The sequence below is a fragment of the Eleginops maclovinus genome, chromosome 5 (genome assembly GCF_036324505.1).
Source record: "Eleginops maclovinus isolate JMC-PN-2008 ecotype Puerto Natales chromosome 5, JC_Emac_rtc_rv5, whole genome shotgun sequence".
NCBI lineage: Eukaryota > Metazoa > Chordata > Actinopteri > Perciformes > Eleginopidae > Eleginops > Eleginops maclovinus.
The window spans coordinates 23,537,288-23,564,188 of NC_086353.1; the positions used below are offsets into that span (position 1 = coordinate 23,537,288).

General features: G+C 41.8%; 3 protein-coding genes across 5 annotated transcripts; 2 read left to right on the plus strand and 1 right to left on the minus strand.

The window, feature by feature from the left end:
- Positions 1-1,656: 1,656 nt before the first annotated feature.
- LOC134863997 (peroxisome proliferator-activated receptor gamma coactivator-related protein 1-like) lies at positions 1,657-8,911 on the plus strand. Of its 2 annotated transcripts, none has more exons than XM_063882720.1 (11): positions 1,657-1,779; positions 3,063-3,167; positions 3,263-3,418; positions 4,021-5,629; positions 5,736-5,789; positions 6,153-6,906; positions 6,989-7,192; positions 7,304-7,367; positions 7,459-7,580; positions 7,665-7,816; positions 8,495-8,911. In XM_063882720.1, the coding sequence occupies exons 1-11, from the start codon at positions 1,684-1,686 to the stop codon at positions 8,593-8,595; spliced, it is 3,417 nt and encodes a 1,138-aa protein (XP_063738790.1). In that variant the 5' UTR covers positions 1,657-1,683; the 3' UTR covers positions 8,596-8,911. The 2 variants fall into 2 exon arrangements, with proteins under 2 accessions (XP_063738790.1, XP_063738792.1); XM_063882722.1 differs by having other exon boundaries at positions 7,307-7,367.
- Positions 8,912-9,857: 946 nt separating this feature from the next.
- Positions 9,858-18,996, plus strand: ogal (O-GlcNAcase like). The gene is made up of 17 exons (XM_063884093.1): positions 9,858-10,222; positions 10,385-10,436; positions 10,687-10,784; positions 12,107-12,237; positions 12,517-12,688; positions 12,865-12,963; positions 13,061-13,200; positions 13,268-13,412; positions 13,728-13,826; positions 13,910-14,172; positions 14,256-14,430; positions 14,784-14,869; positions 15,043-15,135; positions 17,106-17,194; positions 17,273-17,393; positions 17,481-17,610; positions 18,561-18,996. Exons 1-17 carry the CDS (start codon positions 10,144-10,146, stop codon positions 18,695-18,697), a joined length of 2,109 nt encoding a protein of 702 aa, XP_063740163.1. The 5' UTR covers positions 9,858-10,143; the 3' UTR covers positions 18,698-18,996.
- Positions 18,997-19,062: 66 nt separating this feature from the next.
- cant1b (calcium activated nucleotidase 1b) lies at positions 19,063-26,572 on the minus strand. 2 transcript variants are annotated; one of them, XM_063884095.1, is made up of 5 exons: positions 26,372-26,572; positions 22,013-22,609; positions 21,789-21,929; positions 21,415-21,618; positions 19,063-20,069 (listed from the first exon to the last, which is right to left on the minus strand). In XM_063884095.1, exons 2-5 carry the CDS (start codon positions 22,548-22,550, stop codon positions 19,699-19,701), a joined length of 1,254 nt encoding a protein of 417 aa, XP_063740165.1. In that variant the 5' UTR covers positions 22,551-22,609; positions 26,372-26,572; the 3' UTR covers positions 19,063-19,698. The 2 variants fall into 2 exon arrangements, with proteins under 2 accessions (XP_063740165.1, XP_063740164.1); XM_063884094.1 differs by lacking the exon at positions 26,372-26,572 and adding an exon at positions 24,747-25,037.
- Positions 26,573-26,901: the final 329 nt, after the last annotated feature.

Below are 26,901 nucleotides of genomic sequence, written 5' to 3' on the forward strand. Positions count from 1 at the left end.
CCCTGACAGAGAACCAGGTATTGTTGGAGGGTGTGCACACACACATTAATCAGCCAAGTCAACAAATCAATATTGCAGTGTCTGAACATGAAGATAATCTCTGTTCTTCACAGGAAGCAGATACACTCTTTACTTTGCTGTAGGACACACCTCTCCGAGGATAAGCCTTGATTATAATATGGTTTATGTCTACCGTACAAAGATATTTTCATGATGTTGTCATCTCTTATAACATGGGAAATAATGGAGCACTTTTAACATATAGAGTTCCTTTCATTTCCAAGACAACTGCAAGTTAAACTATCAGTGCTTCCTCAATGAAAGCCTATTGCCATAAAGAGGGGGAAATGGATTCAAACTAATCATTAACCTTGCATTGTTTGAGAAACCATGAACAGAATATCAGTGTTTTTACTTGATGACTCGCTTCCTAAAACCCACCTCTCCTCCTTAGCGTTCGACATAGGTCACATTTAAATGCCCTGTAAAGAAAGCTGTATTGTATATTGTAAATGTATTGCATTGTTCTGAAATGCTGCATATCATGAGTCATTAAGGCTGTACATGTATTACTTGGTTTATTTGACTATTATATGATTGTCAGAGATGGAAAAAATATTCATACACTCCGGTACAATCTTGTACCAGAGTATATGAATACCCTGTTACAAGTAAAATTCCTGCATTCAAAATACTACTAAAGTTAAAGTACAGCAATATAAGCATCAAAATCTACTTAAAGTATCGACAGTAAAAGTACTGCTTGTGCAGATTTGTCCATTTCAGAATAATATCTCTGATGTGTTTTATAATTATTGATCATTAAAGTGTTCTCAGAGCTGGTAAAGGTGCAGCTAGTTTTAATGGCTCTGTATACTGCAGGGTAGCTGATGAATTTACTCCAGGTGAACTTAAGTCTGATTTAAGGGTTGATCATATTTCACATCATTAACCCAAATCTGCAAAGTAACTAAAGGGATTAAATAAATGTAGTGGAGTAAACGTACAAAGTAGCAAACAGTGTAAATACTCAAGTAAAGTACAAGTATCTCAAAATTGTACTTGAGTAAATCTACTTAGTTACTTTACACCACTGTTGATTGTTGGCCTATATGCAGGTAAACCAAAATAAATCCTGCTGTGATTTATGAGGTTATTGCAGTCACTTGTCATGCATCTGCTTTATGTGCATTTGAAATGTTGGTGTTGTCATTTGGACGCAAGGTGTCGCCTTTGAGCAATAAATAAACATTTAAAATTAAAATAAAGAACCTGTATTTAAAGTCCTATTGTAAACATTTTGGAATTAATGCTACTAATGTCATATGGAAGCTAAAACAAACATTAGTTCCATGTGCTAGCTGTCACAGAGAAATGAACACATGTTTGTTAAACAGACTGCTTATATTTACCTTGTGTATTTAACAAATATTCAATGGAAAATGTGCATTACCTGCTGAGTCTCTGCAGACAACCTCAACAACCTGTTGCTAGTTTTCAGGAGAAAACTAATTTTCAATCAATAAGGATTTTACTGGACATACAGCTGACCTCGGATCTGATTTCAACTCCTCTCTTTGCTCTCACTGGTGGAGTTGAAGGTCTCAATCTGATCCCAGATCTGTGGTTTTCCCGCGGTTCCACTAGGGGACCACGTGTCCCTCTACGGCCTGCCAGCGGACCATGTGGAGCAGCAAGATGGCGGTGCGGTGGAGGGGGAAAGACGGGGAGTTAAATGCCGGGAACAGCGACTTTCTGACCAGCAACACTACCAATGAGGTACCGGTTTGCTAATTTACGCTAAGTGACACCAAAATAGCTGCACACGAGCGGATTTCCACGTGTTAATAACGGGTTATTTCGCCAGCGAGCGAGGCCACATGCGTGCATATCGACACGTGGCTGAATGAGACTTGTAGTACTACCGCGGTAGTAACCGGGGAATTGGTTGAGCAGCTCCATTAATATGATATTAGGCCGGTACAGTACTGCTCAATGGCACGTTAGCTACTGTCGTTAGCACAATCTTCGTCGTCATTGATTGACACTCGAAAGCAGCCGGTTAGTTTCCTCTGAAGTACAAGATGTTCAGGCTGCACCCTCAGCGCTGCGCCCAGCACTGTCCCCACGCTCTGTCGCTTTTTTATACAATACTGTCATATTACCGTGCTTTGTATGCAGTAAGCTTAATATAAAACAATGTACTATCTTTATGAGGGTCTAAACATGGTTTGAGTGTCTGCTTACTACAGCACAGGCCCTGACAGAGCTGTTGTTTCAACTTCCCATGTATGATATACACTACGGATTAGTGACTCATTCATATGAATATGCTCGGGCCCCTCACTCTGCCTCTTACCTATACTGGCCAGCATGGGATTCATAATGGACATGGTTCTATTTATCCTACTAGCTCACCTTAAAGATAAAACACAATGGTAGAAATAGGCATTGCTCCTTGATACACTACATTTAAAAATAATTGCACCGTATAAATAAGTATGCAAGCATTAAATGTTGCATTTGTTGTTCTAATGTATTGCTGCCCAGTAACACACAAAAATGACATTATCTTAGACCTATTAAACATATAATATAGTATAAATATTAACAACGTTTTCTTTATAAAGCATGACTTGTTTTGATCTTTTCAATTCCATTTATTTTATGTAGAGTCTTTATCTGGACTCTGAATTTGTAGAAAACACATTATTTATGTTATTTATTAAAGGCTATTATTCAAATGTGTCTTCAGTTGTTTTTCAAGTGTTTGTAGAGCTGGAATGATAACTAGATTAAGGTATTAGTAAAGCTATCATGCCTAAAACTAAGTAGTTTCCCTTTTTACATTTTTTTTTTTTCAGTATTCATTGATAGTGAAATACATTTTCAGAAGTTGTGATCTGCTTTTTTCATTATTTCTCGTTATTTAATTGAACAATTTGTTCTACAAAACCAATTTGCAGGATTGCAGGAGGTACGATCAGATCAGATTAGTGTGAATAAAAACTTAAAGCACAAGGGTTTGATATAATAAATGTGTGTGTCTGTATTCCCTGCAGTTACTCCTGAGTAGACGTGACATGGAAGCAGTGGATATGGACGCTCAGTCCTGCATGGATCACTCAATCCTGGCCATTTTTGAAGACTCCACTGTCACATCAGAGGTCAGAGATAACGCACATGACAGTACATTAGAAGTTTAAAAGATGGCACTTTTTTACAGTTCCGTTTTTTAGACACTTTACATTTGCATTTCCAGGATAAGAGTGGAGCGGAGGAGGAGAGAGAGACCCTGCTGTCGGCCCTGAGCGAGATGTTGGACAGTGTGGAGGATGATGATGTGACTCTGTCTCCCTTCGACACCCTGCCAGACACCAAGCTCCTCATCCACCCAGAGTGCAGGGAGAACTCAGTGGTGGGTGCACACACTCAGGAACAAGAAATACAAAGCTGCAATAACTTCGTTGGAAAAGACATATTCAATTGAATTTTTAGTCAAGGCTAGTATAGTTTGTTTTTCACTTAAACATATACAGGAAACTCACAGATCCCTTAAAAAAAAGGCTTAAAAGCCACAGAATGTATTATTCTAAAAATAATTTATAAATCAGTTCTTAAAAAATCTGGCTTTTTTATCAATTCTGAAATCTCAAAACATTTTCAATAACTATTTGTTTTAAAGTATTCAACCAATACATTTAACACGACATGTTTCATGCAAATGCTTTATTTTTGGCGATCTGTTTAATTAAATATCACTATTTTAATCGTGACAGAAAAAAAACAACCGCAGAAATAGGGTGTCACACATGATTAGTTCAAGGACTGTCAGAACTTTGAAAATCCAATATAATTCGGTTTTACGTGGCTATGATGGTTTAGGCTTGGATGATACATAATAGCTTAGATAAACAGAGTGCAACATGAATGAACACAATAGGAAAGTAACTGCAAAATATGAGAAAATATAAACACTTCCAAGATCTAAATGTTATTTTTTTTTCTTTCTCTCTTTAGAGCCTTTCACTATCTGAAAGACTGAGGTCAAGATCCAAAACACCAAATGTAACACTCTCGATAAAGATGGATGCAGACGAGGAAGCGGAAAGCAAATTGGAGAGAACCAACCCTTCACATTTGTTCAAAAAACAAACATTGATCCACTCCCAGAATATGAAAGCAGAAGCTGAAGTGGAGATCTTCACCTCCACTTCTCTGGTCAACCTGGTGAAGCTCATGCACCCCTACTGCCTGAAGCTGCGTGTGGAGGAGGGGGACAAACTGAAGAACCAAACGTTCTCTCAGGAAGAGGTGTGGAAGTACGAGAGACCCAGTGAGGAGAGCGACGAAGAGATAAATGTTGTGTCTGATGAAGAGGTGGAAGACTCAAATAGGAAAGATGAAAAGAGAGATAATGACAGCGTCTTAAAGAGCGCGCTGCTGAATGGACCGTTATCCAGAACTCCCCCATCCAGAGAGAAGAAAAGGGTGAGCTTCGGCCCCGTTCAGGTGGTTTCACTCGATGAATTGGAGGAGGAGGAATTAAACGAGAAAAATCTAACAATTCACAGTGTGTCAGTTCCACTGAACAACACCAAAGCAAATGAAAACCCAGCAGGCTGCCCATCTGAACCCCAAACACCGACCTCAGAAATCAACAACAACATGGCGGGGGTTTCACCACTTAAAGGTGAGACAAAGGTCAAGTCACTCAGCCTCCAAGAGTACAGACAGCTGCGGCAGAAGAGGCAGCCCCTGGTGGAGAAACAGGGGAACAACACCACCAAGTGGCCCTGCGTTTCTGAGCCCCCCACGGAGCTGACCCCCATCTGTTTACACAGACAAAACAGCTGCTGTCCCCAGGCAGCGCACCATCATCCAGACAGTAGTAGAAGTGGTGCCGATCATATATCTCCAACTCCGCCCAGGCCTAACCCCTGCACTCATGCACGTCGCAGCGGGTTAAAGCGTCCAAGAACTGAATCCAAACCCGGCAGTCTGCAGCCAGACCTCACAGTCAATCCAAATGTTTCAGAGAGCAAAAAAAGTCCAGTAAAGAAGCCTCTCAGTATTGATCCACCGAACCCCGTCCTCCTCCCGCTGCCAGCCAGCCAAACAACATCACCCACCACTGACCACTCTGCATCAGAGTCCAAGTTGGAGTTCACCTGTAGAGACTCTGACAGCATCAGGCACTTTCCCCAAATTCAAACTGAATCCTCAGGCACATCGCCTCATATACAGCCACCCACCTCCTGGACGAGTCCTGAGGTGTTGTTAGTAAACCAGGGCTACTCCACCCTGTTCCAGGAAATTAAAAACAAGCTTGCAGAGATAGCCTCAGGTGTTACCTCCAGACCTCAAGCACTGTGCGCAACCACAACACAAACCAAATCTTCCTCAGAGCTCCAAACACTGCAGCCTCAGAGAAGCAGTCCAAACCAGACGATAGAAGTAAGGTTGCAACCAAAGAATCCTCCGTCACCAGGTCCAGATCCAGCAAGGGAAATAAAGCATCCTTCCCTCACAACACCGCCTAGTCCCGTAGATGCTCCCACACCAGGAAAGGAGACGTTATCAGAGGTTCCCCCCAGTTTTTCCGCTTTGGAGAAACCAGCCGACTCAGGTAGACAGTTGAGACTTGTGGATTTTGTTGAGTTCACTTTAAAGAAGGTCGAACTAAGAAATGAACATCTTCAAAAGTTTCACGTCTGTTTGTTCTTCTTCTTCAGGAATCGAAGCTCCCGATCTGACCAGCCTGCTGGAACAGTTTGAAGAAACGCAAGGTGAGTAATCATATTACTGTTAACGAGGGGTGACTGAGAAAAAGTTTATTAGAAAGCATCATTCCACCTGGTCTATACAAGCGGGTAAGAGTCTGATTTTACAGAATATTTCTTGGTTTATCCCCAGTCAATATATAGTCGATTTTGGTATAAATATCAGACAATTAATAATACTAATACAAATTTGAATCAATAAATGTAGGCTTTGTTTCAAATACTCAAATTTGAAACTTTGATGACTGCCTCAGAAACACTAAATACAGACATAAGGCTATTCAAAATGAAAAACATGTTCTACATTTCAGTTCGACAGTAAAATGTGATGTCAGATGCTAACTCTTTTTTTTCTTCTCATTCACCTAGCTCAAGGGGTGAGGGGTGGAGAGAAAGAGCTCAAACTTGCTACCTCATCTTCAAACGTACTGACGGGTGGACCCTTGGACAGAATTCAGCCTGCAGTGGAAGCACTTGAACCAAATCCAAAACCCCTCAGGGACCCGCCACACTTCGCTGACATCCCAGAGCCCCTCGGCACTGACATCATCCTCAGCACTCAACTTCCACCAGCAAGGCGCAAAAACCCTCTGTCCAAGGCCATTCAGATTATCGACCCCCGTCCTCTCCCATCCAAGAAGACGCACACGAACCTCCCTGAGCTCCCTGCTGCTCGTCTTTCTCCTCACATGTATTCAGCAGTGTTCATCGATCACGATTACTGCGGGTCCACGGTAAGTGCTGCTCAGCACTGCAGAACCTCTAAACCCAAGGATGAGCTAAAAGCGCCTAACGAAATAAAGGTGACGACTAGTGCCTCAACTGCTGCTGCTGAATGCAAAAAACAGACCTCTAGCTGTGACGTTAACCCCCCCATAAGGGCTGTGGATGACTCCGTAAAGACTAGTCGGCCCACAGACAAAGATTTTTCAAAAAACACTGCCACCGAGCAAGACTGTAGTCCTGAGACACCCCCATGCACTCTGCCCACACCTCCACCCAGCCCTCCTTCCAGAGGCAGGGAGAGGAGGAGATATCGATCCCCTTGTTCAGACTCCAGCTCTGCTTCTTCATCGTCGTCCTCCTCCTGCAGCTCTGCATCTCCGTCTCCAAAAAGACAAAAGTAATCCTCCTCTTCTTTGTTCTGTTTTTTATTCTTCCTCTTTCTCCATCGCTCCTAATACCTTCCTTTGTCCTTCTCGCAGGCGCCGTCACAAGCGTTCAGAGAGCAGTTCATGTTCGTCGTCATCCCCTTCCGTTTCCCGCTCCCCAACTCGCCGCTACAGGTGGTCTTACTCAAGAAGGTCGAAGTGTAGCAGGTCCAGATCCAGATCTTGGTCACAGTCCAGGTCCCCATCCAGATCAAGATCACCGCGGGTTTACCGTGGGAAGCTGAGAGATGTTTACAGGTTAGTAAATGTTGTAATTTAATTTTCAAATAAAGAAAATGTGGCTGTTTGTATTTAAATGGGTCTTTTACGAGTGTAATCTCAGTCTCTGTCCTCCTCTCATCCCTCCAGCAGCAGAGAGTCCAGGAAGCTCCGGAGAGAGCACGAGATCAGGATACAGAAACTTAAAGCCATAGTGAGTAAAAAATAACTAACATATCAGCTCAATGTGTCTGTGGTTGTATTTGTTTTTCAGTTGAGTAATTCTTAAACTTCCTCTCCTACAGGATGAGCGCAGGGTGGTGTATGTCGGCCGCATCTGCAGGTCCATGACCCACGAGGAGCTGAGGGAGCGCTTCTGTCAGTTCGGAGAAGTGGAGTGTGTGTCGCTTCACTTTAGGGATAGAGGGTGAGGGCGCACAACTGAAAATAAGTTATATTATGGTTATTTTGTACCCTTCATCAGTATTGACACTCCTTTTGGTTCCCACAGCGACCACTACGCCTTCGTCACTTTCTACAACATGGACGATGCTTTCGCAGCCATCGATAACGGCGGCAAACTACGGAAACCCAATGAGCTGCCGTTTGACATCTGCTTTGGTGGAAGAAGACAGTTCTGTAATTCCCAGTACGCCGACCTAGGTGAGACTTTTAACCTAAATCAAACCCTCATTATTGAAGGCTTCCCCTCATTGAGGTTAATATGTAGTGAATGTGTCAGGTCAAAGCCCCTCACTGTTGAAGGCTCTGTACGATAATTACTTCGTCATACCTTCATGACATTCTGCTTGTCACTACACCGAGAATGGCTGGTCCACCTTCCTAAAGTGAGCCTGAGTTGAAGGTTTCGCTAACTTTACTGTAATAATCAGATGGCAAGAAGACAAGGGAGCTTATCTTTTTATTATTCTTTTATTTATTCTTTGATAAATAAGCTGTATAATAATACGGCACTGCTATCATCACAGCTTTAACAATACTGAGAGAGAGATACTGACCGCTAGCGGAGCATGCTGTGCACTACAAGTAATACAGCACCTTAGAAACTAAGCGACATATTTATGATAGTATGTAAATTAAATTTCAGAAAATCTACGTTCAATGTAATTCTGCCCAAGCTAAGATTGGTTTTTTACAAGCTGCACCATAGTAACTATATTCCTGATAGGATTTTGAATAATGAATTGAACCTTGAGTCGAGTTTCCTCCCAAATATCACATATTTTACACCAATTTTCAGAAAAACTGAAAAAGTAAATATATGTTCTTTAATGTGCGTGAGCCTAACAGTGAGCCTGTGAATGTTCTCCTCTTCCTCAGATGCAAACAAAGATGCAGAGCCTTATCCTGTCAAGAGCAGGTTTGAGGACCTCGACTTTGATTCGTTGCTGAAACAGGCGCAGAAAGGAATAAAGAGTTAACGAGCCGTGTTGGAAGACAACACCAAGCTAGATGTGGCAAAGAACAACATAACAAGTTTTTATATCCTTGGACCTCAGAGACTTATTGCGCATACTTATGTAGCAAACTTTTTTATGTTAGTGTTTTCTCCATGCTTGGACTCTTAATACGCATGCTGTTTCTAATGTGTACAGTTAATATGTAAAGATATGTAGCACTGTTTAATTGATAGCATGTTAGTGGAACCCACTAAACATTTTTGTTAAATTCAATATTGCTGATAATGTTTTGTATATTAGTATATGAAAAATAAAAGATATAAGTTGTGTTTCCTCATGAGTTGTCGACCTGGGTTTCTTTGGTTATCAGTAACAGATGTCTCAGAAGACAAACTGCCACAGTACAAACAAGGCTCAATGTTACCACCTAGGAAGTGATCCTTTATGGATTTAATTTAAGTATATTCCACATTTTGTCAGAGCCTCATAATTTTTATTAGGTCATGCTTTAACATCTCTGCTTTTTAAATAACCCTTTCTCATGGCAGACATAATTAACTATCCAAAAAGCTGTAATTAATAACAAATGTAACACCAATTAATTTCCACTTCTAAGGCCTGTGGGTCCCCACTTGTTATTAACATGGCAATTTAGCACACTTAATTGAAACAGAGCCAATGCTTATGTAATTAGTAACATCTGTCCATTTTCACATTCCCTGAACATTTAGTTTATAAAATTTTGAGCAAAATTTTTTCTAATGAATGAGTAAATGATACTTTAAACAGTTGAACCAGGTAATCGAACTGTTGTGCGGAAACAATTGATGATTGCTAGTAGAGATATGTCTCAAAACACCATTAAATGTAGAATGGAGATCCATAAAGATGAGACTTATGCCTAAAAAGTACCCTATTTAATATTCAATAAAATAAATGGCTGCTGCTACTAAAGTCACTGCCTTATTTGCTGGTGAATAATAGTCACAAATACTGCCAAATAATATGACCAAATGTAAGTGTACATCAAGAGAAAATACCATACTCATAGTAACTGCACAAACACCAACAAGTGGACCTTCATCAACATTAACATATTATATTTTACAGCTATAGAAGATGGCAAGACGACCACTACATTTGCTAATAGTGTTTAGTTAAGCTGAAAGTATTTAGTTATTTCGCCTGCTCCCTTTGTTTCAGGAGAATGGTCTCTTTAAGTTACAGGGACAATGTCCCTTTAAGACGTTCACCCGGCAGTCACGTTCAGTCCCGCACGCGCCTGCTCTCAGGTGAACTACAATCACAAAACAAGAGCTGGTTTTGTATTATTTCCTCACAGCATTATTTACAACTACAGACCTTAGATCATGTTATCATCAGTGTGCGCGAGGCTGCAGACGGTTTAATTCGACTGGTTTGCGCATGCGTGAAAGAAGGGCGCAATAAAACCAAATTAAAAACTGGCACACAAACATATGCATGCTAATAGTGCTGTCAGTGCTGGAGCTGCTGTCTGAGCATTAGTGAGCTGGAAGTAGACACAACTCAACATCGCGGACTGAAAACATGTCGACACCGGGCAGCGGCGTTGAGCAGGGGCGAGCCAACAATGGGGGGAAGCGGTTCATCAGCGGGGTAGTGGAAGGTAAGCAGAGTGGGATCAGGGGCCCACACAGGACCACCCCAAAAATAATACAATGCAGCGTCATGAAGCTGTAACAGAATACATTTCAGATATATGTTATCGATGGTTTTCTGTCTCATATTGATCACAGTTTGGTGCGTAACTTGACCTTGCTTTATGCAGGTTTTTATGGGCGGCCATGGACTATGGAGCAGAGGACAGAGCTGTTTAAAAGGTATGGGAAGTAGAACTGCAGCAAACAAAACTGCATTAAAACAAAGCCTGTCATAAAAAGGGCCTTATATTGGATGTTGTCCCATACTGATGGGTTTATTTGGGTACAGGGGAATGGTTGACAACACTGGACAATCAACATTAAGACCATTTTCCCCATCAGGACATAATATGACCCACTACTTAGAATCATCTCTTATCATAAAACAATTTATATAATACTGTGATTGTTTAATACCGCTGTTTCACAGAGAACAGAAGTGGGGTTTGAACACGTACCTGTACGCCCCCAAGGATGACTACAAACACCGGATGTACTGGAGGGACCTGTACTCTGCAGAGGAGGCAGGTGAGTCTCAAACATCTGCTTGTGTTAGATCTGGAAGGTGGCCTTACTGGGAGCAGCCGACAACCAAAAACACACATGACTTTCAAACCATTTCAGAAAATGAATCTATTTACATTTTTAATTTGAGTAAAACTGTTTAGAGAATTATAAAAATAGTTAATGTTGACAATACCTGGGTATCCATTTTTCCACCTGGTATTCATTTATTTTAAACATTTAAAAAAAAATTAAGACATTTTTGGGCCACCAGTGCCTTTAATACAGTGTAGTTCAGAAACGGGGAGACAGAAGGCAAGAGGCAAAGAGACTCAGGCTGGATTTGAACCTGGGTCCACCGCATGGGGTTCAAACCCCTGTATATGGGGTATGATGCTCTACCCACTGAGCTATACGACGGCCCCTGGTAGTCATTTCTACTCCCCGATTCATTCATTTCACATGTTGGATATCTTTGAAGTTCATATTTTTAAGAAGTTAAGTGTCCGTGTAGAGAAAAGGTGCCTATAATTCCAACAAAAAAAGGTCAATATTCACACTAAAATGTAATATAGCTCTGGAAGAAATTAAGAGACCACTCCAAATGTTTCTTAAACCTTTATCTCTACATGTATGGCAGCCATTCCAGTGTCTGTTGAATTCCAACACAGAGAAACATTGTCAGTAGTTTATAGAATACAAAAATAAAAAACAGGTTGCATCTACTATATTTATTACTGATTTATACAGTAATTAGGTTTAGACTACTTTTCATTCAGACCTCTCAATTTAAAACTATACTCGTATTTTATTTTGCCATAGAGAAGAATAAATCATGGTCTGAAACTACAAATACGATTCACTGGTACCTAGTAAAGTCATGTAGTTCATAATGGCCTCAGGGTCGTGCATAGTGGATAACATTTTTATATCAGTGTCATACCAAAGTCCTATTCTGAGTCAACGTTATCTCTTTAATTGCTCAGTTTGGAGCCTCTCCTTTGTGAATTTGGTGCATCTTATCAAAAATGATAAAAAAAACTATCATGTCTCTGATGACCCAAAGAGCAGGTCAAAACAGACACTGTTAGTGGACTATGGCCATCACATAAATGCATAAATTGCAGGCAGGAATAATGTAGGACATGGTGTAAACAAAACAGCAAATTGAAATGTCTTGTGGCATCTTCATGATTACAGAATCTTATTTTTTTAGAGATGAGGGTGGCTCACAAATCTCCATATTGGTAGCAAACTTTTGATTGGTCGGCATTTCTCAAGCCTTTATAAGAATGTTTTATGTTAGTATATTCATTAGATGTTGTCATATTCTTTTCTTTTCCCAGAACAACTCATCGCCCTGATATCAGCGGCTAAACAGCACGACGTGGAGTTCATCTACGCCATCTCTCCCGGCCTGGACATTACTTTCTCCAACCCCAAAGAGGTTGCCGCCCTGACAAGGAAACTGGATCAGGTAAGGACTAGTTATGCACAGATAAAGGGTGGAGCAGGAGAGATCATTTAATCTCAGCTGTATGTGGCTTTATGGCTCTTTAAAGGTGCTGTCCTGGACACCTTATTACTTTATATGAAATGCAGCAGTAAAATACAAAGCTAGGAGGTCAACGTGCACCTGATATCACTGACACTCCTAGTAGCTGGCTTATAACTAGTGGATAACTTCATTTTTCAAAAAGGTGATTTAAGAGTTAGAAAAACAAAATGAGCCCAAGCTGTGCCCTCCCCCCATCAGGTGAGGCAATTTGGCTGCAGGTCCTTCTCTTTACTATTCGATGACATCGAGACTGAGATGTGTGCGGCTGACAAGAAGGCCTTCAGCTCGTTCGCCCACGCTCAGGTGGCCATCACTAATGCAGTGTACCAGCACCTGGGGGACCCAGAGACCTTCCTCTTCTGTCCCACAGGTGAGGCAGTAAGCGTGTTGTTTCTGGTAAAATGTTCCAGATATTATCCAGCCCGTTTAAACACAGCCTGGGAGTGTTTTAAGCTATGGAAACAATGTTTGATCCCACCCTTTTTACATGATAAGCTCATATTCGGTCACTGTTCCCCATCATTTACACTTGCTCTGTCCCTCCAGATTATTGTGCTGCGTTCTGTACTCCCAATGTGCTGCAGTCCTCTTACCTGCACACTGTGGGGGAGACGCTGCTTCCTGGGATAGACATACTGTGGACTGGTGAGGCTGCAATATACCTCGACAGACGTAATCAAATGTACAGTTATACAATGTTTTCACTCTCTCTCTCTCTTTCTCTGTTATTCCTGTTATTAAGGTCCCAAAGTGGTATCCCACAAAATCTCTGTTGAGTCCATAGAAGAGGTGTCCTCCGTCCTGAGGAGGCCGCCAGTCATCTGGGACAATATCCACGCAAACGACTATGACCCCCAAAGGATTTTCCTCGGACCCTTCAAGGTCAGTAATCTGAGATGCCTGTAGTCTTACCTGTAACTGGACATAATTATTAACGATTTATTTTTAGGATCGTCCCACTGAGCTGATCGGCAAACTGAGAGGAGTCCTCACCAATCCCAACTGCGAGTTCTACCCTAACTTTGTGGCCATCCACACATTAGCTACGTGGTGCAAAGCAACCGCTGATGGAGGACAAAGGGATGTGGAAATGGGTGAGTGTGTAATTTTTTAGAAATAAAAACACCCTTCCTTTTGAATGCATTCTTAACTTTTGGCATATTTGCAGAACGTCTTAGCTTAAATCTGACTGTTCTTTTTTATAACAGCAACGGGACTTTTAATAGCTGCGGTCTGTCCCTGTCATTTTTCCCTGCATTAAAAAGAAGAGCTTTCCCAAATTAACTTAAGCAACAAAAACAGGCTTCTGTAGATTAAAATTAGGCTGTAATAAAATTGCAAAGACTTGCAAAGACCTGAGAAATTATTACAGAATTCATCTCATAGTCTTAATGTCTCTCCATCCCCAGACGATGAGGAGCAGGACCCCTGCTACAGCCCCCAGAAAGCCCTGACGCTGGCCCTCACCGATTGGCTGCAGGACTTCCTGAGCACCGACCTACCTGGAGGTACCTGGAGATTCATCAGGGTCGGTTGGGGTGGGAGTCCCAGTAGAACTAAGCGTCTCATCTACCCCTCCTCGTCCTTCCAGGCCCCTGTCGTACCCCAGCTCGTCTGAAGAAGGAGGTGTCAGATGAGGAGCCCATGCAGACAGATATGGGAGATGGCTCCTATATTCCCGGACCTGGGGAGAACCCTCTGTACACGGCCGAGCCCCTGACCCTGGACGACCTGAAGCTGCTGTCGGAGCTCTTCTACCTGCCGTACGAACACGGCCCCACAGCCCGGACCATGCTGCAGGAACTGGACTGGCTCAAGAACCACAGCTGGGCCGCCGCGGCCGAGACGGACGAGGTAGTGTTGCTTTATATTTACTACCAAAATCAGATCGTGTCTGTTGGTTATCTGTGATTTCATGCATAATCTGTGTATTTCAGACTGCTGAATGGCGCTCCAGAGCACAGCAGTTTGATGGCATGTGCAAAGCGGTGGTGCAGATGTTCAACCGTCTGTCCAACGCCCCAAACCGCAGCATTCTGTACGACCTCTACAACTACATCTGTGACATCAAGAGCGGGGTGGGCCTGGCTCAAACCTATGTGAAAACACTTGGTGAGAAAATGCTTATCAAACCACACAGGATAGGGCAGCTGTAGGCATGCTAAAGGATAATTCACCCAAAAAGTGATCATTTTTAAATCAATTACCTTTATTTTCTGGGACAAAAACACACTTCTTTGCATGCTTCACTATGGAGGCATGCAAGAAAAACAACAAAGTTGGTCATTTTTTGAGGGAAGTATTCCTTTAAAAGGCACAGTGTTTGGGGAGCATTGGTTGACCTTGGATGATCACTGGCTAAAAATCACTGCAATTGGGTCCTCTGCTCATCTATAATCCTACTTTATAGCAAATAATCTTCCTTGACCTACTTTGGCGTCACTTGTTTTGAATGTGTTCTACAGGAGGGCAGGCTTGCCCCGCTGCCCAGGTACTGAACACTGATCCTGAACCCTGGGGGTTTAGAGGAGGCCTCTCTGGAGAGTTCCAGGTAACTTAATCTAAAAACAGTATAAAGACATTTTTCTTCTTTCACCATGACATTTAATACGTCATTTTCCCTGTAATAGAAATCATTAACAAGACAAGTGTTGTCTCGTCACTTCATTATCTATCAGCGTAGCTCTGCATAGATCTGAATTTACTGAATATTTGTTCTTGCAGAGAATGCTGCCCTGCCATGGAAACAGGGACCTGTTCAGACATCCTCTCATGGCGTCAGTTTACAGCATACGGATGTACTGCCCTGAGGACAAGGTGAGGAAACCAGCATTGATGATATGATACAAAGAGACAGCAGGAATTAAAGGCTAGAGATGAGCCTTCCCTTTTGGTATATATACTATTCTTCACACTGATGTTCCCTAACGCAGGCTACTGCTATATTATGTTCAGCAGCTTCTGTAGGTAGGGAACGGTTTCATAGTCAAAGAATACATTTATTGATCAGATAACTTATAAGAACATACATAGGCGGCAGGTTTTTGTGCTGGGGACCTGTCCCCTCCACTTTTGGAATGGCCCCACCTCTTATTAAAAGTATAACGTATAAATGTTCTGAAAAATAGCATGCACAAAGCAATGTAATAGACAAGAACACTGGTTTAGTGTCAAGTTGAGCAATTTACGTAAAAATCGAAACTATAAAAACAAACGTTGCTCCCACTTTGCAGCAGCAGGGCATAGGCACTTAAAAGAAAAAGTAATATAAACTAAAAATAATTCTTGATTACTCTACTGACTCTAAAATGATCCAAAAACATGTGGCAATGTTGTATGGCCTGTTTGCCTGAGGTAAATGGTGTCTTTTTTGCTTTATATTCTTTAGAGTACCAGAAGGTGTAGTTTACAGGCGCGCTCAAGACCCTTAAAGTTTTATTTTGATCTGAAAAAGGTGTCCCCAGTTTCATAAACTTTGCGTCTGCATTTCATGTGCGCATTCTAAATTCATGTAATTTGTTGTACTTAGCAGGGGCGTAGCTAGGTTTTCAAGTTTGGGTGGGCTTAGCCCAGAGGTGAGGTGGAGCGGTGTGCGTGATAATGCGTGCACTAAAACATTTTCGGGGCCTCTTTTTTTTTAAGGTGGGGGGGAGTTTTGCACTGAGCAAGCCACTACACCCCCATAGTGTTTTGTGCTGGTTGCGTCTTCAATATATTAGTCATGTTCACCAGGTCGATGTTACCTGGCCTGTTGACATGTCTTAGGAGTAGGGTGGACTTCACATCCTCTAGTGGGGTCCGGGGGCTTGCTCCCCTGGGCAGAATTTTTTTAACATTTTAAGGTGAATTGCATTGCAAGAGCAAAATCAAGATGCTAGATCTAATAGAACTTTGTGGTCTTGGTAAGGGGAGGGGGCACAACTCTCAACACTACTATGAAAAATATATCAATCAATCAAAGTATTAAAAATACCATAACTGAAGCCCACCATAGCTGAAGCCCACCATAACTGAATCCCACCATAGCTGAAGCCCACCATAACTGAAGCCCACCATAGCTGAAGCCCACCATAACTGAATCCCACCATAGCTGAAGCCCACCATAACTGAAGCCCACCATAGCTGAAGCCCACCATAACTGAATCCCACCATAGCTGAAGCCCACCATAACTGAAGCCCACCATAGCTGAAGCCCACCATAGCTGAAGCCCACCATAACTGAATCCCACCATAGCTGAAGCCCACCATAGCTGAAGCCCACCATAACTGAAGCCCACCATAACTGAATACCACCATAACTGAATACCACCATAGCTGAAGCCCACCATACCTGAAGCCCACCATAACTGAAGCCCACCATAACTGAATCCCACCATAACTGAATCCCACCATAACTGAAGCCCACCATAACTGAATCCCACCATAACTGAAGCCCACCATAACTGAAGCCCACCATAGCTGAAGCCCACCATAACTGAATCCCACCATAGCTGAAGCCCACCATAACTGAAGCCCACCATACCTGAAGCCCACCATAACTGAATCCCACCATAGCTGAAGTATTGAATTACGTACGGTAGTATATTAGCTTAGCATTGCTGAATGTCGTTTTTCTGTTTCCTAGTACGCTTGAATCTGTTATAAACATAATAACGTCTTTGGTGGTGTTTAAAACAAGAAACATAGTACCTGAAATATTAGCCTTCTTAATCTTGAGCATTACGCCTTTTGATGATCTGTTTGTCAAAGTTCAGCCGTTGATGTTACAGTTTGGTTTTCCGCACTAGATGGAGGTACAGAGGATTTCCAGAGAGATGCAGAGCGCGGGAGAGGACAAAGTCCCCCTGATGATGCAGCCTCCCCTCATTTGTGACGGGTGAGAAAGAGTCACATTCTCTCTGTAAGTATTCATGCTTTCGTACTAAACATTAACATCCCATCTGTCCCGCTGCAGCCTCTCAGCGGGAGAGATCCCCCCCTCCCCTCAGTGTGCTCTGGTCCTGGAGGATGAGATCGGGGTGTGTGGTTACGCTCTCGCACTCACCGACGCCAAACCAGCTGCTGCTATGATTCAGGTGATCAAATGCAACCAGTTGTTTCTTCAGAATAACAATATCAAGATATGCTTAATGACATGTATTTATTTTATCTTGTACCTCTAGAGGGCAGTAAGTGACTCAGTGCTCCAGGACTTCCCCTCCCTGATCACCATACAAGTGCTGCCGCGGGTCGCTGATCCCTCGCCAGCCAAGCGCATGATTGGTCGGTTGTTGTCCTCCATCAGGAGCAGTGGTAGGTCAAGGCCTCGCACAATGCCTTTTGATCCGCCTCACAGAACTGGCCTACAACCAATTCACAGAATAATCATGGGTGTTGGAACTATAAACCACAGAGATGTCTTCCTTCCCTCCTAATATGATGAAAATAGATAACCTTTAGGTTTTGCTGTTCGAAAACCCCTCCAAATAACTATACAGCATGTCTCTTTCCAGATATCATGACGAGGTTAATGGTTATAGCAGTTTCATGGTGGAGCTATTTTCTTTCTAACTACGCCCACCATTGAGTTAGCACAACTTGTTGTAAGTCTCTTTGGATAAAAGCGTCAGCTAAATGAAATATATATAATCTAAGCCTCTCGTCCATGAGAGGACGCACACTACACAGTGTAAAGACTATAGTTCCTACTTTTATTTATTTTAAATCCTCTGTTACTGGAGAGAGAAATTGCTGTTGAATTTCCAGTTTTTTTAGGCACTTTGAGTACCAGAAACCAAGTGCCATCATGTTTCATTACATTGGAGAAGGCAGATGTCTCTACAACCCCTGGGTAACTCACACCAGAACATACGTGATTGATAAATAGCCCTACAGACAAGACGACAAATATGTATTTAGATTTTATGGTAAACCATTTTCTGCACAGGGAAGGGTTGTTATGTCGTTATCACAACAGATACCTACCAACACGATATTCGATGTTAGATGTTTCCACGTGGAGAAATCAATCATTCCTGGAATTTATTTCCAGCTGAGACTTGGAGCTTTGATTTTTCAGAAGGACATACTACGCCATTTAGCCGTGTGTGTGAACCCTCCGTATTTCTGAGCTTTGCGTCCCAACATGGCATTCATTTTTCAAATATGGAGCGATTGCATCCTTAAAACACAATCCTAATTTCAATATTAAATGAATAGTAAATCTTTAAAAGCATCATGGTTTCCTTTTCCATCGCTTTCAGGTTCCAGAGGCGTGTTCTGTGAGTTGAGGCACAGCGATCGGAGGATGCTCGACTTTTACACTAAACTGGGCTTCTTCAAACCCATCGCCATGGCCGGGCTTCCTCAGGACATCATCGCCATGGGAACAAGCCTGTGAACAATCCTTGCGAACATCATCGCAAGGATTTTCCTCAGGTTTGAATGACTTTTGAATATTTGCTGACTTTGCAGCATGTCAAACGGTGATCCGTCATCATTTCCTATAGGTATACATCATTATTTGTGTAGCCTTCTCCAAATCCTCCTGCAAACTGTATCCTTAGTACTGCATACAAATGAAAAGTGTAACACTGATGTACTACTGATTTTCTAGAACTTTATGAAATGTATAGATTATTTTTCAAGATGAATTAATTGTTTTAACCCAGCACAATAAATGTTAATACATTTATGCAACCTGAAGTCTCTTATTTGTTGTCGGAGTCAAACAAGATGAATACATAACACACATTAAAACGAGGATTATATTTTAAATATTTGTATTTGAGAGGATACAAAATGATTACAGGAACCGTTACTGTTTAAATAAAATAGCTGGTGCTTCACATACTGGCCTGAGAAGCTTATAATATTCAGTTTATTTAAAATAAGTGAGAAATGTGAGGTTGAGAAAATATCACATGTAGTTTATGAATCAGAAATAAATCCTATAGCAGAGTTTTCAGTGTGTCTGATCAGGTAAGATAAAGCACAGAGCATTGAGTAAGTTGGATATTTCAAGTAATTAAAGGACATTTATTTCCATCCCTTAAAAATATTTCCTCCTGAGTGTCTGAGCAGCAGCGTTTGGTTGCAGGGGAGGAGATCCACACTACCTGGGGTTTCATAAAGTTTGTGTGACCTAGACTCATCAGGAATATATGTAATGCCTAATTTTAAAACCTTAAACTGTATTACTCAACTTCAGTCTCTCTTGGTGATTGAACTCTCCTTCCCTGTTGCCCTCTCTTGCTGCTCTTATACAATATAATTATGAAATGTATAGCTTTGTGTCATTATTGCACAGTAAAAACGAGGGGAATGTCATACAAAGAACTTCAAACAAGAGTGTTGCACGTATTCAGTCAACTCCTTAATCTTTTAGACCTTGCACACACTTTAAATGAACTCCAGCCCTTCAAACTTCACACTCCCTATCCTTGTCTCGGGCATCAGCACCTGGCCATCTAACGTAAAGGCAGTGATGTAGGTGGCGAGGCTGCCTGCATACTCCTCTGACTTCAGGGCCAGAATGATCTGATCGTCCGTGTCTGGGACAAACTTGAATGAGGAGAAACCGCGGATGAGGTTGAGCGGTCCGACTTGCCGCGCTGTGATGGAGCTGAAGTCTGCGGGGCAGGACAGCAGGAGGTTGGTGGCACGCTGCTCGTCCGCTGCCTCCTCGTAGTGCTCGTGGCTGGCGCGCCGAGGGAGGAAGAACCAGCGCTGCAGACGCTCACTCCACGCTGCTGATTCATGGATAAGGTAGCCTATAGGACAAGAAGAGTTGTGGAAATGAGAGTAAGAAAGGGTAGGGATTTTCTATCAGTTTTATTTGAATGAATCACTAGAATCTCTAACAAGTGTCTCTATCTGTCCAGCAGCCATAATCCAAATGAAAATTCAGATTTTATAAAAATTGTTTATCTGGATCGGCAAACCATGTCCCATTTTAGATTTGAAACCATTTATTTAGCCATGGAAGAGGCATAATATTCCAAAAGCAAACACCCAGAATATCCAAAACTAAAGTGGTAACTATTTTGGTTGTTTTTTTTCTTGGTCATTTGTGAAGTTATTGTGTTTCTATCCAAAAATGAGTGTGTTATTTGCCACTTATCCTCAGTTCATATATTTTTTCACAACACAATCCTAATTTCAATATTAAATGAATAGTAAATCTTTAAAAGCATCATGGTTTCCTTTTCCATCGCTTTCAGGTTCCAGAGGCGTGTTCTGTGAGTTGAGGCACAGCGATCGGAGGATGCTCGACTTTTACACTAAACTGGGCTTCTTCAAACCCATCGCCATGGCCGGGCTTCCTCAGGACATCATCGCCATGGGAACAAGCCTGTGAACAATCCTTGCGAACATCATCGCAAGGATTTTCCTCAGGTTTGAATGACTTTTGAATATTTGCTGACTTTGCAGCATGTCAAACGGTGATCCGTCATCATTTCCTATAGGTATACATCATTATTTGTGTAGCCTTCTCCAAATCCAAAAATTCAGATTTTATAAAAATTGTTTATCTGGATCGGCAAACCATGTCCCATTTTAGATTTGAAACCATTTATTTAGCCATGGAAGAGGCATAATATTCCAAAAGCAAACACCCAGAATATCCAAAACTAAAGTGGTAACTATTTTGGTTGTTTTTTTTCTTGGTCATTTGTGAAGTTATTGTGTTTCTATCCAAAAATGAGTGTGTTATTTGCCACTTATCCTCAGTTCATATATTTTTTCTTGCATTGTGTAACATTCATTAAAAAAACAAACATCTGAATATCACACCCCAGCACATATTACTCCTAATTAAATAAAAGAAATCACATTATTTTCTCCCTACCAATTTTTTATAACATACTAGAAATAAACAGACTGAAATATATACATCACTTTTTTTAAATAAAAACAAAAGGGTGCATCACACCACTATCCTCCAATGACACTAAATGTTGTTCTTAAAACAGGCTTAGAATGCTGCTTTATTTATTAATTAATATTAAGGGGCCCCAAGCATCTGGAACTCACACTGCCCCATCAGTGCCACTGACCAGATGCAGTGCCAACAGTAATGCTGTATGTGACAGGACTATAAAGGAAAGTCCTGACCTGGTGGTTGTATCCCTGTGGCGCTCCGCAGGGCATTGTAGTGCGGCACCCAGTTCTCGTGCTGCACGTCACCAAGGTAACCGACAACTTTCACCCACTCTGGGTGATTGTTGACGACTTCCCCAGAGGTGGTGGTCCACTCCTTCCCCAGTCCGCCAACATAAAGGTGCTCATCCTTCACCGCCAGCCACTCTGCTTTGAATCCTGCACACAAAGTAACGACTGATTCGTGAACACCAAAACAACATAAGAAAGGAAGCAATGGACGACTTTCTTTGGGTTAGTTCTAGACTTTTTTACTGGAGAAAATGTTGTGAAGCTTAAGTAAATCAGAATCAGATATATAGAAATACAAGACATCTTTTCAGACTGACCTTTGGAGACGGATCCGTCCCCGTCGGGTAATATGACCCAGGGGACTGCCTGGCTGCCCTCGATCCTGTACACCACGCCTGTACGGTCGTCCACGCTGTAGAGGTGCCCGTTGAACACCACCAGCTCAGACAGCTCCATACCTGCAGCAGACAAAGACTCATTGAGGTAACTCACATTCTAAGAGGGAGAATAGTGGGAAGTGTGTGTGTTAATTCCCCTGTACCTCGTCCTTTCTCAGCCAGATGACTCTCCAGCGTGACCGTCTCAGCGTCCCACTCCACCTCCAGCCTGTCGGCGCTGTTTGAGACCGTCAGGTGCCCTCTCTTCATGTAGCTGAACCAAGTCTGATCCTTAGAGCTGCGCGACGCTGTGTCCAGATCTGCGATCACAGCGATGCGGTAGCGGACGCCGTGCTCTGTCTTCTCCGGCCGACTTAATGGGTACGTGTCGTTGTAAGGTCTTAACCCTCTCTGGTGGCGGGGGGGGCTTCGTGCAGCTTGTCTGTTTATGTCCCTGAAGAGGTCCCCCTCACCCTCGCTGTGCATTTGCAAACTGTGAACCCCGTTGCGATAGTCACCTCTCGGAGCAGCGTTTCTGCTGCCTACCGTCCGGTTCAGGTATAGCATGAGCACTAAAGCCAGTAGGGTCGCAACCGTGATCGCACGCCATTTAGGGTGGAAGCGCGAGTCTGAGGCGGTGACTTGTGTCATGGAAGCCAAGGCCAGGGGGAGGCCCCGGACCGACAGGCCAAAGGAGGTCATCGAAGTATTGCTTCCATCCTCAGGCTCGGACTGGGGCGGAGGAGCACTACAGCCTGGGACTGAGGGAGGGAGGCACATTAGAGGGATGATGTGGCATTTCACAAAATGTAACAAAAACAGAAGATGAAAGAAAAGAGCAATGGCAAAAACTGTACAGAAAAGATACAAATCTATATACTATTATTAAATAATTGTAAGAGCCCACTTCAGCATTATCATTTTCTCTGGTTTTATTATTTATAGGTATGTCTTTCAGTCAAATGATTTTTTATTTTTTATTTTATTCTATAAACTACTGAGATTTTTTCTCTCTGATGGAATTCAACAGACACTGGAATGGCTGCCATACATGTAGAGATAAAGATTTAGGAAACATTTGGAGTGGTCTATGGCATAACAGAAATCAGACCTCTATGTTATAAAAAGATCTGTATGATGTTTGATAAACAAAACACTGAAACAATGGCTGGGGAAGATGAAAGAATGAACATGGGGGAGGACGACGAGTTGGGCAAATAGGCGGCTGGTTCTTTTGTTCTTTGTTCAAAACAGAGCTTTGTTGTACAGAACTTCTAATCTGCATACTGAGTAGGTTAAAGGCCCGTCCTAACTAACCTCGCTGTGTTTTGATGTTGAGGTCAAATTATATCTGTCTACTGATATGTACACTGAAACAAATCACTTGTGAGGTGTGGGAAAAACTAGGGTTTGCTCTTCACAAATAACTTTACACCTGAGGTGGCAGCTGTTGCGCAGCTAATAGATCCTTTACAATTTTCCCCATCCGGTGATTTTTCCAGTGTTGGACCAACACCGGATCAGTACATTCAAAAACCGTCGACTCTAATAGATGTAAGACTTTTTCATGTTTTTACTTGGACATCAGGAAGTTTTCCTGCAGTGTTCCTGAAGCACAGGTGGGTCCCCTCACACAAAGTAAAGACCACCTCCACACACAGTGAATGACAATAAGTCACAAATCTTTAGGGAGGCACAATTTCACACGTTAATCATCTACCCATTACATTGATCAAATCATGAGACTATTCCCGTCCTCTGGGAAATCCTGTTCCCCTGTGAATTGATTAAAGAGCACTATCTAAAATGCAGTGTCAGCAAGTACAAAAACAAGCCAATGCTCCATCTGTTCCTGGAAGAATGATTTAAAATGATAAAAAAATATACCTAATTACTATGACACCTCTCAGGCCTTAAGTGTTCTGCTAGTAGTACATATCTTAAAGGACTTATCTTAAGCTTAAAGCCAGGAAAATAAGGTTTATTTATATATATGTGATTTCACCAAACGCCCATAATCTAAACTGTCAAGTCAATGTTCTGAAGACTGTGTAGGGTTGGAATGAGACGCCAAGTCACACCCTGTATGCTGAAATATGAGCGGTACGCTTGTTTTGGGATGAACCTTGACCTTTCCGTTGTCAACAGTTACCAACATGTACAGTAAATAAGCTGCAGTAGTGTCATAAGTCATAGCTCTATCAACCCTTCGATGCTCACTGAATATGGTTAATTGGTTTTAATCATTTCAAAGTAATATCTGACCAAATTTATAATTATTGTAATTTTACTTGATCTTTTTCTTGTACATGCAGTATTGAATACCTTAATGCTTGCTTTTTAGAAAGCCAATTCCTGAAAAAGTTTACCACTTTCCTAGCAATCACAAAATATTGCTCGAGATTTAAATGTACGATTAAGGTATAATTAGTTACGCTGGCAAAGCAGCCACAAAGTGAATGGAATCTTGAGCGTTGGAGGATGATGCCATGGTAAATTACACATTTATGGTAAAGCTGTGGCAATAACTCAGCGGGACTGAAGTATGTCAAAATAAATGTCACAACAGCCTCAGTGGTAACTCTTGTCTCTGTGAAGCATCAACACCATGCAGCTTAAGAAAACTCAAACACATGGCTGTAAATACAAACCGGTTTGTAGAAATATTTCGACCACATCCCATTCAGCTGCTAGACATTACATGTGCCCTCTGCCTCTTCAGCGACTCTCTCAACAAGTTCATAGTACACAACTAACATGCTTACACGCAGACATGTCAAACTTTGCCAACAAATAATGCCCTTATTGTCACCATTGTATGCATGGCCCCTACTCCCCGTCCCCTCTACAGCACAGACCCAAACACTGCCTCGCTGTATGATGATTGAAATTATTCACCCTTCCTTCGCCTCTTCTCTCCTGAACACGCTGTAACCATCATGATGTTCTCCTTCGCACGCATCACATAATAAACTCTACGTCTACTTCAACCCTCCGTCTGTCCCACATGAATAACTGATCCCTATCTTACTGAGCCTCCTCCTTTTCTCTCCATTACACTATCTCAAGTTTCCACCCCTTCTTGAAGACTCAAAAAATAAAGGGGAGGCTTAAATAAAAACAAGGTGTACTATGTCATTGTTTGAATAACAATGGGATTACTGTAATTGATTATTTTGCAAGGGAGCACAGTGAAACTTGAACAAAGGGTTTCAAAAGCACTTTGAATAGCCAAGGTTGCACACCCAAGGAGGACTGAAGAGATTTAAATGGTGGACGGAAGTTAATACAGAAAATATAAGCCTAAAATCCCATGATGGCTTTGATAAATCCAAGTCTCCATTATGTTTCATGCCCCTGTGTCATTTAAGGTCACAACAAGGGCAGCAAGCTTTTCCAGGGTTGTGTTTGTGTGTGTTTTAAAGGTTTGACTGTTTTTCGTGAGTTCTGCTAGTTATAGATCCTAACACCAGTTTTCTGAGGATGTCAATTGCATATATTGCATAATTTCCAATCATTTATATAATCAATGATTTATTAAGCTGCCAAAGGTTACAGCTTAATATGAGTTTCCCTATATTTACAGGTGTATTCCTACCAAAGGAACACATAACTTTTACCTAGAAGCTTTTTTTGGAGCATTCAACCACTTCTCATGGTCACTGTGACATTTGCTTTTTGTTTAACTGTTATTCTCCAGATGTTTGACAGGGATTTCTAAATGGCTTTTGATAAATATTGTAATACATATGTCGGATTAAGTGGATAAGTAAACAGGGACAACCATAGTGCCAATGTTTGTATGTCTTCTGTTTGTTTAGTCAGACCTTTAGTAACACTAAAAATCACACTTTTCAAGCTAAATACGAACATGTTTTTACAAATAACAAATAGTAACTCATGTTTAACTGATGGTTAAAGAAGATGCAGACACAGGTGTAGTAAAGTAACCTCAGCATTGACCAACCACGTAACAACGGTTTCAAAACAGTTTGTACAGAACTGTTATGTTGAGAAATAAAGAGAACAAACACTAGTCCTTGTAATAATTCTGTATTTTTTAGTGCCGACAAGAAACCGTTATAGCTGCAGCAACATTTCTCTTTTGACAAGTAGTCACTTATCTTTAGCTGCCAGCCACGGCGAACCGCAGCACCCCCGGTAACACTTGTAAACTTTGACTGGCTTCCAAAAAGTGAACAAAATGTTCAAAAGTCAACCTTAAAACGTAGGCTTCAGTTGCAGAATTGTGTTAAACTTTGACTTACTTCGGAAATAATGACATGCCGATTAGTATAAAGGGAGCTAAGTATTTCTTTATGTAAGAGTTGGAACTACACGGGTTCCATTTAAACATTTTAGCCATGAAGCTAACACCGGCTAGCAACTCAGACTGCTAGCATACTCCTATGTCATGCTAACGTTAGTACCGCCAACAAGATTATTCACTGGATTTAGGACGCTGAAGGGAGCTAGGAGTGTTCAGGTCGTTATTTTGTGAATTTCAAAACCTTAGGGCTTACCTGATGTAGAGAGTATCCAAGCCCGAACGACCGGCCATGTCTGGTGGGCTGTTGTGTGCGATCTCCCGGCGATTAGCTCCTCCTGCCTGGAGACCAACTGATGTCGTAAACAACTCCCCAAACTGCCCCGAAAACCTGAACTGATGAACACCAAATTATGTTCAACCAATTCCAATAAATACTACTGATATATTATTGACCACAGTTTTATAAAATAACAGAAATGGTTCGGAGAAAGAACATTCATTAGGGCCATCCCTCCACCCATGTCCACATAAACATTTAGTGGTGAAAATGCCCTGTAATTACCTGGGCCTCGACAGTCCATTAATAATCTATAGCCTTAATGTAATATACCTTCATGATATAAATGAGGAGGACACAATCTTAAGAACACAAGCATATCTATGAAACAACCAAAGTACATGTCCAAAATTACCATTAAGAAACCTTTCATTAAGGCATTATTTGCAGGGCTGTTGTAGTAAAACTTAATTTGTTTTAACTACATGTAGGTGACTTGAAAAGTT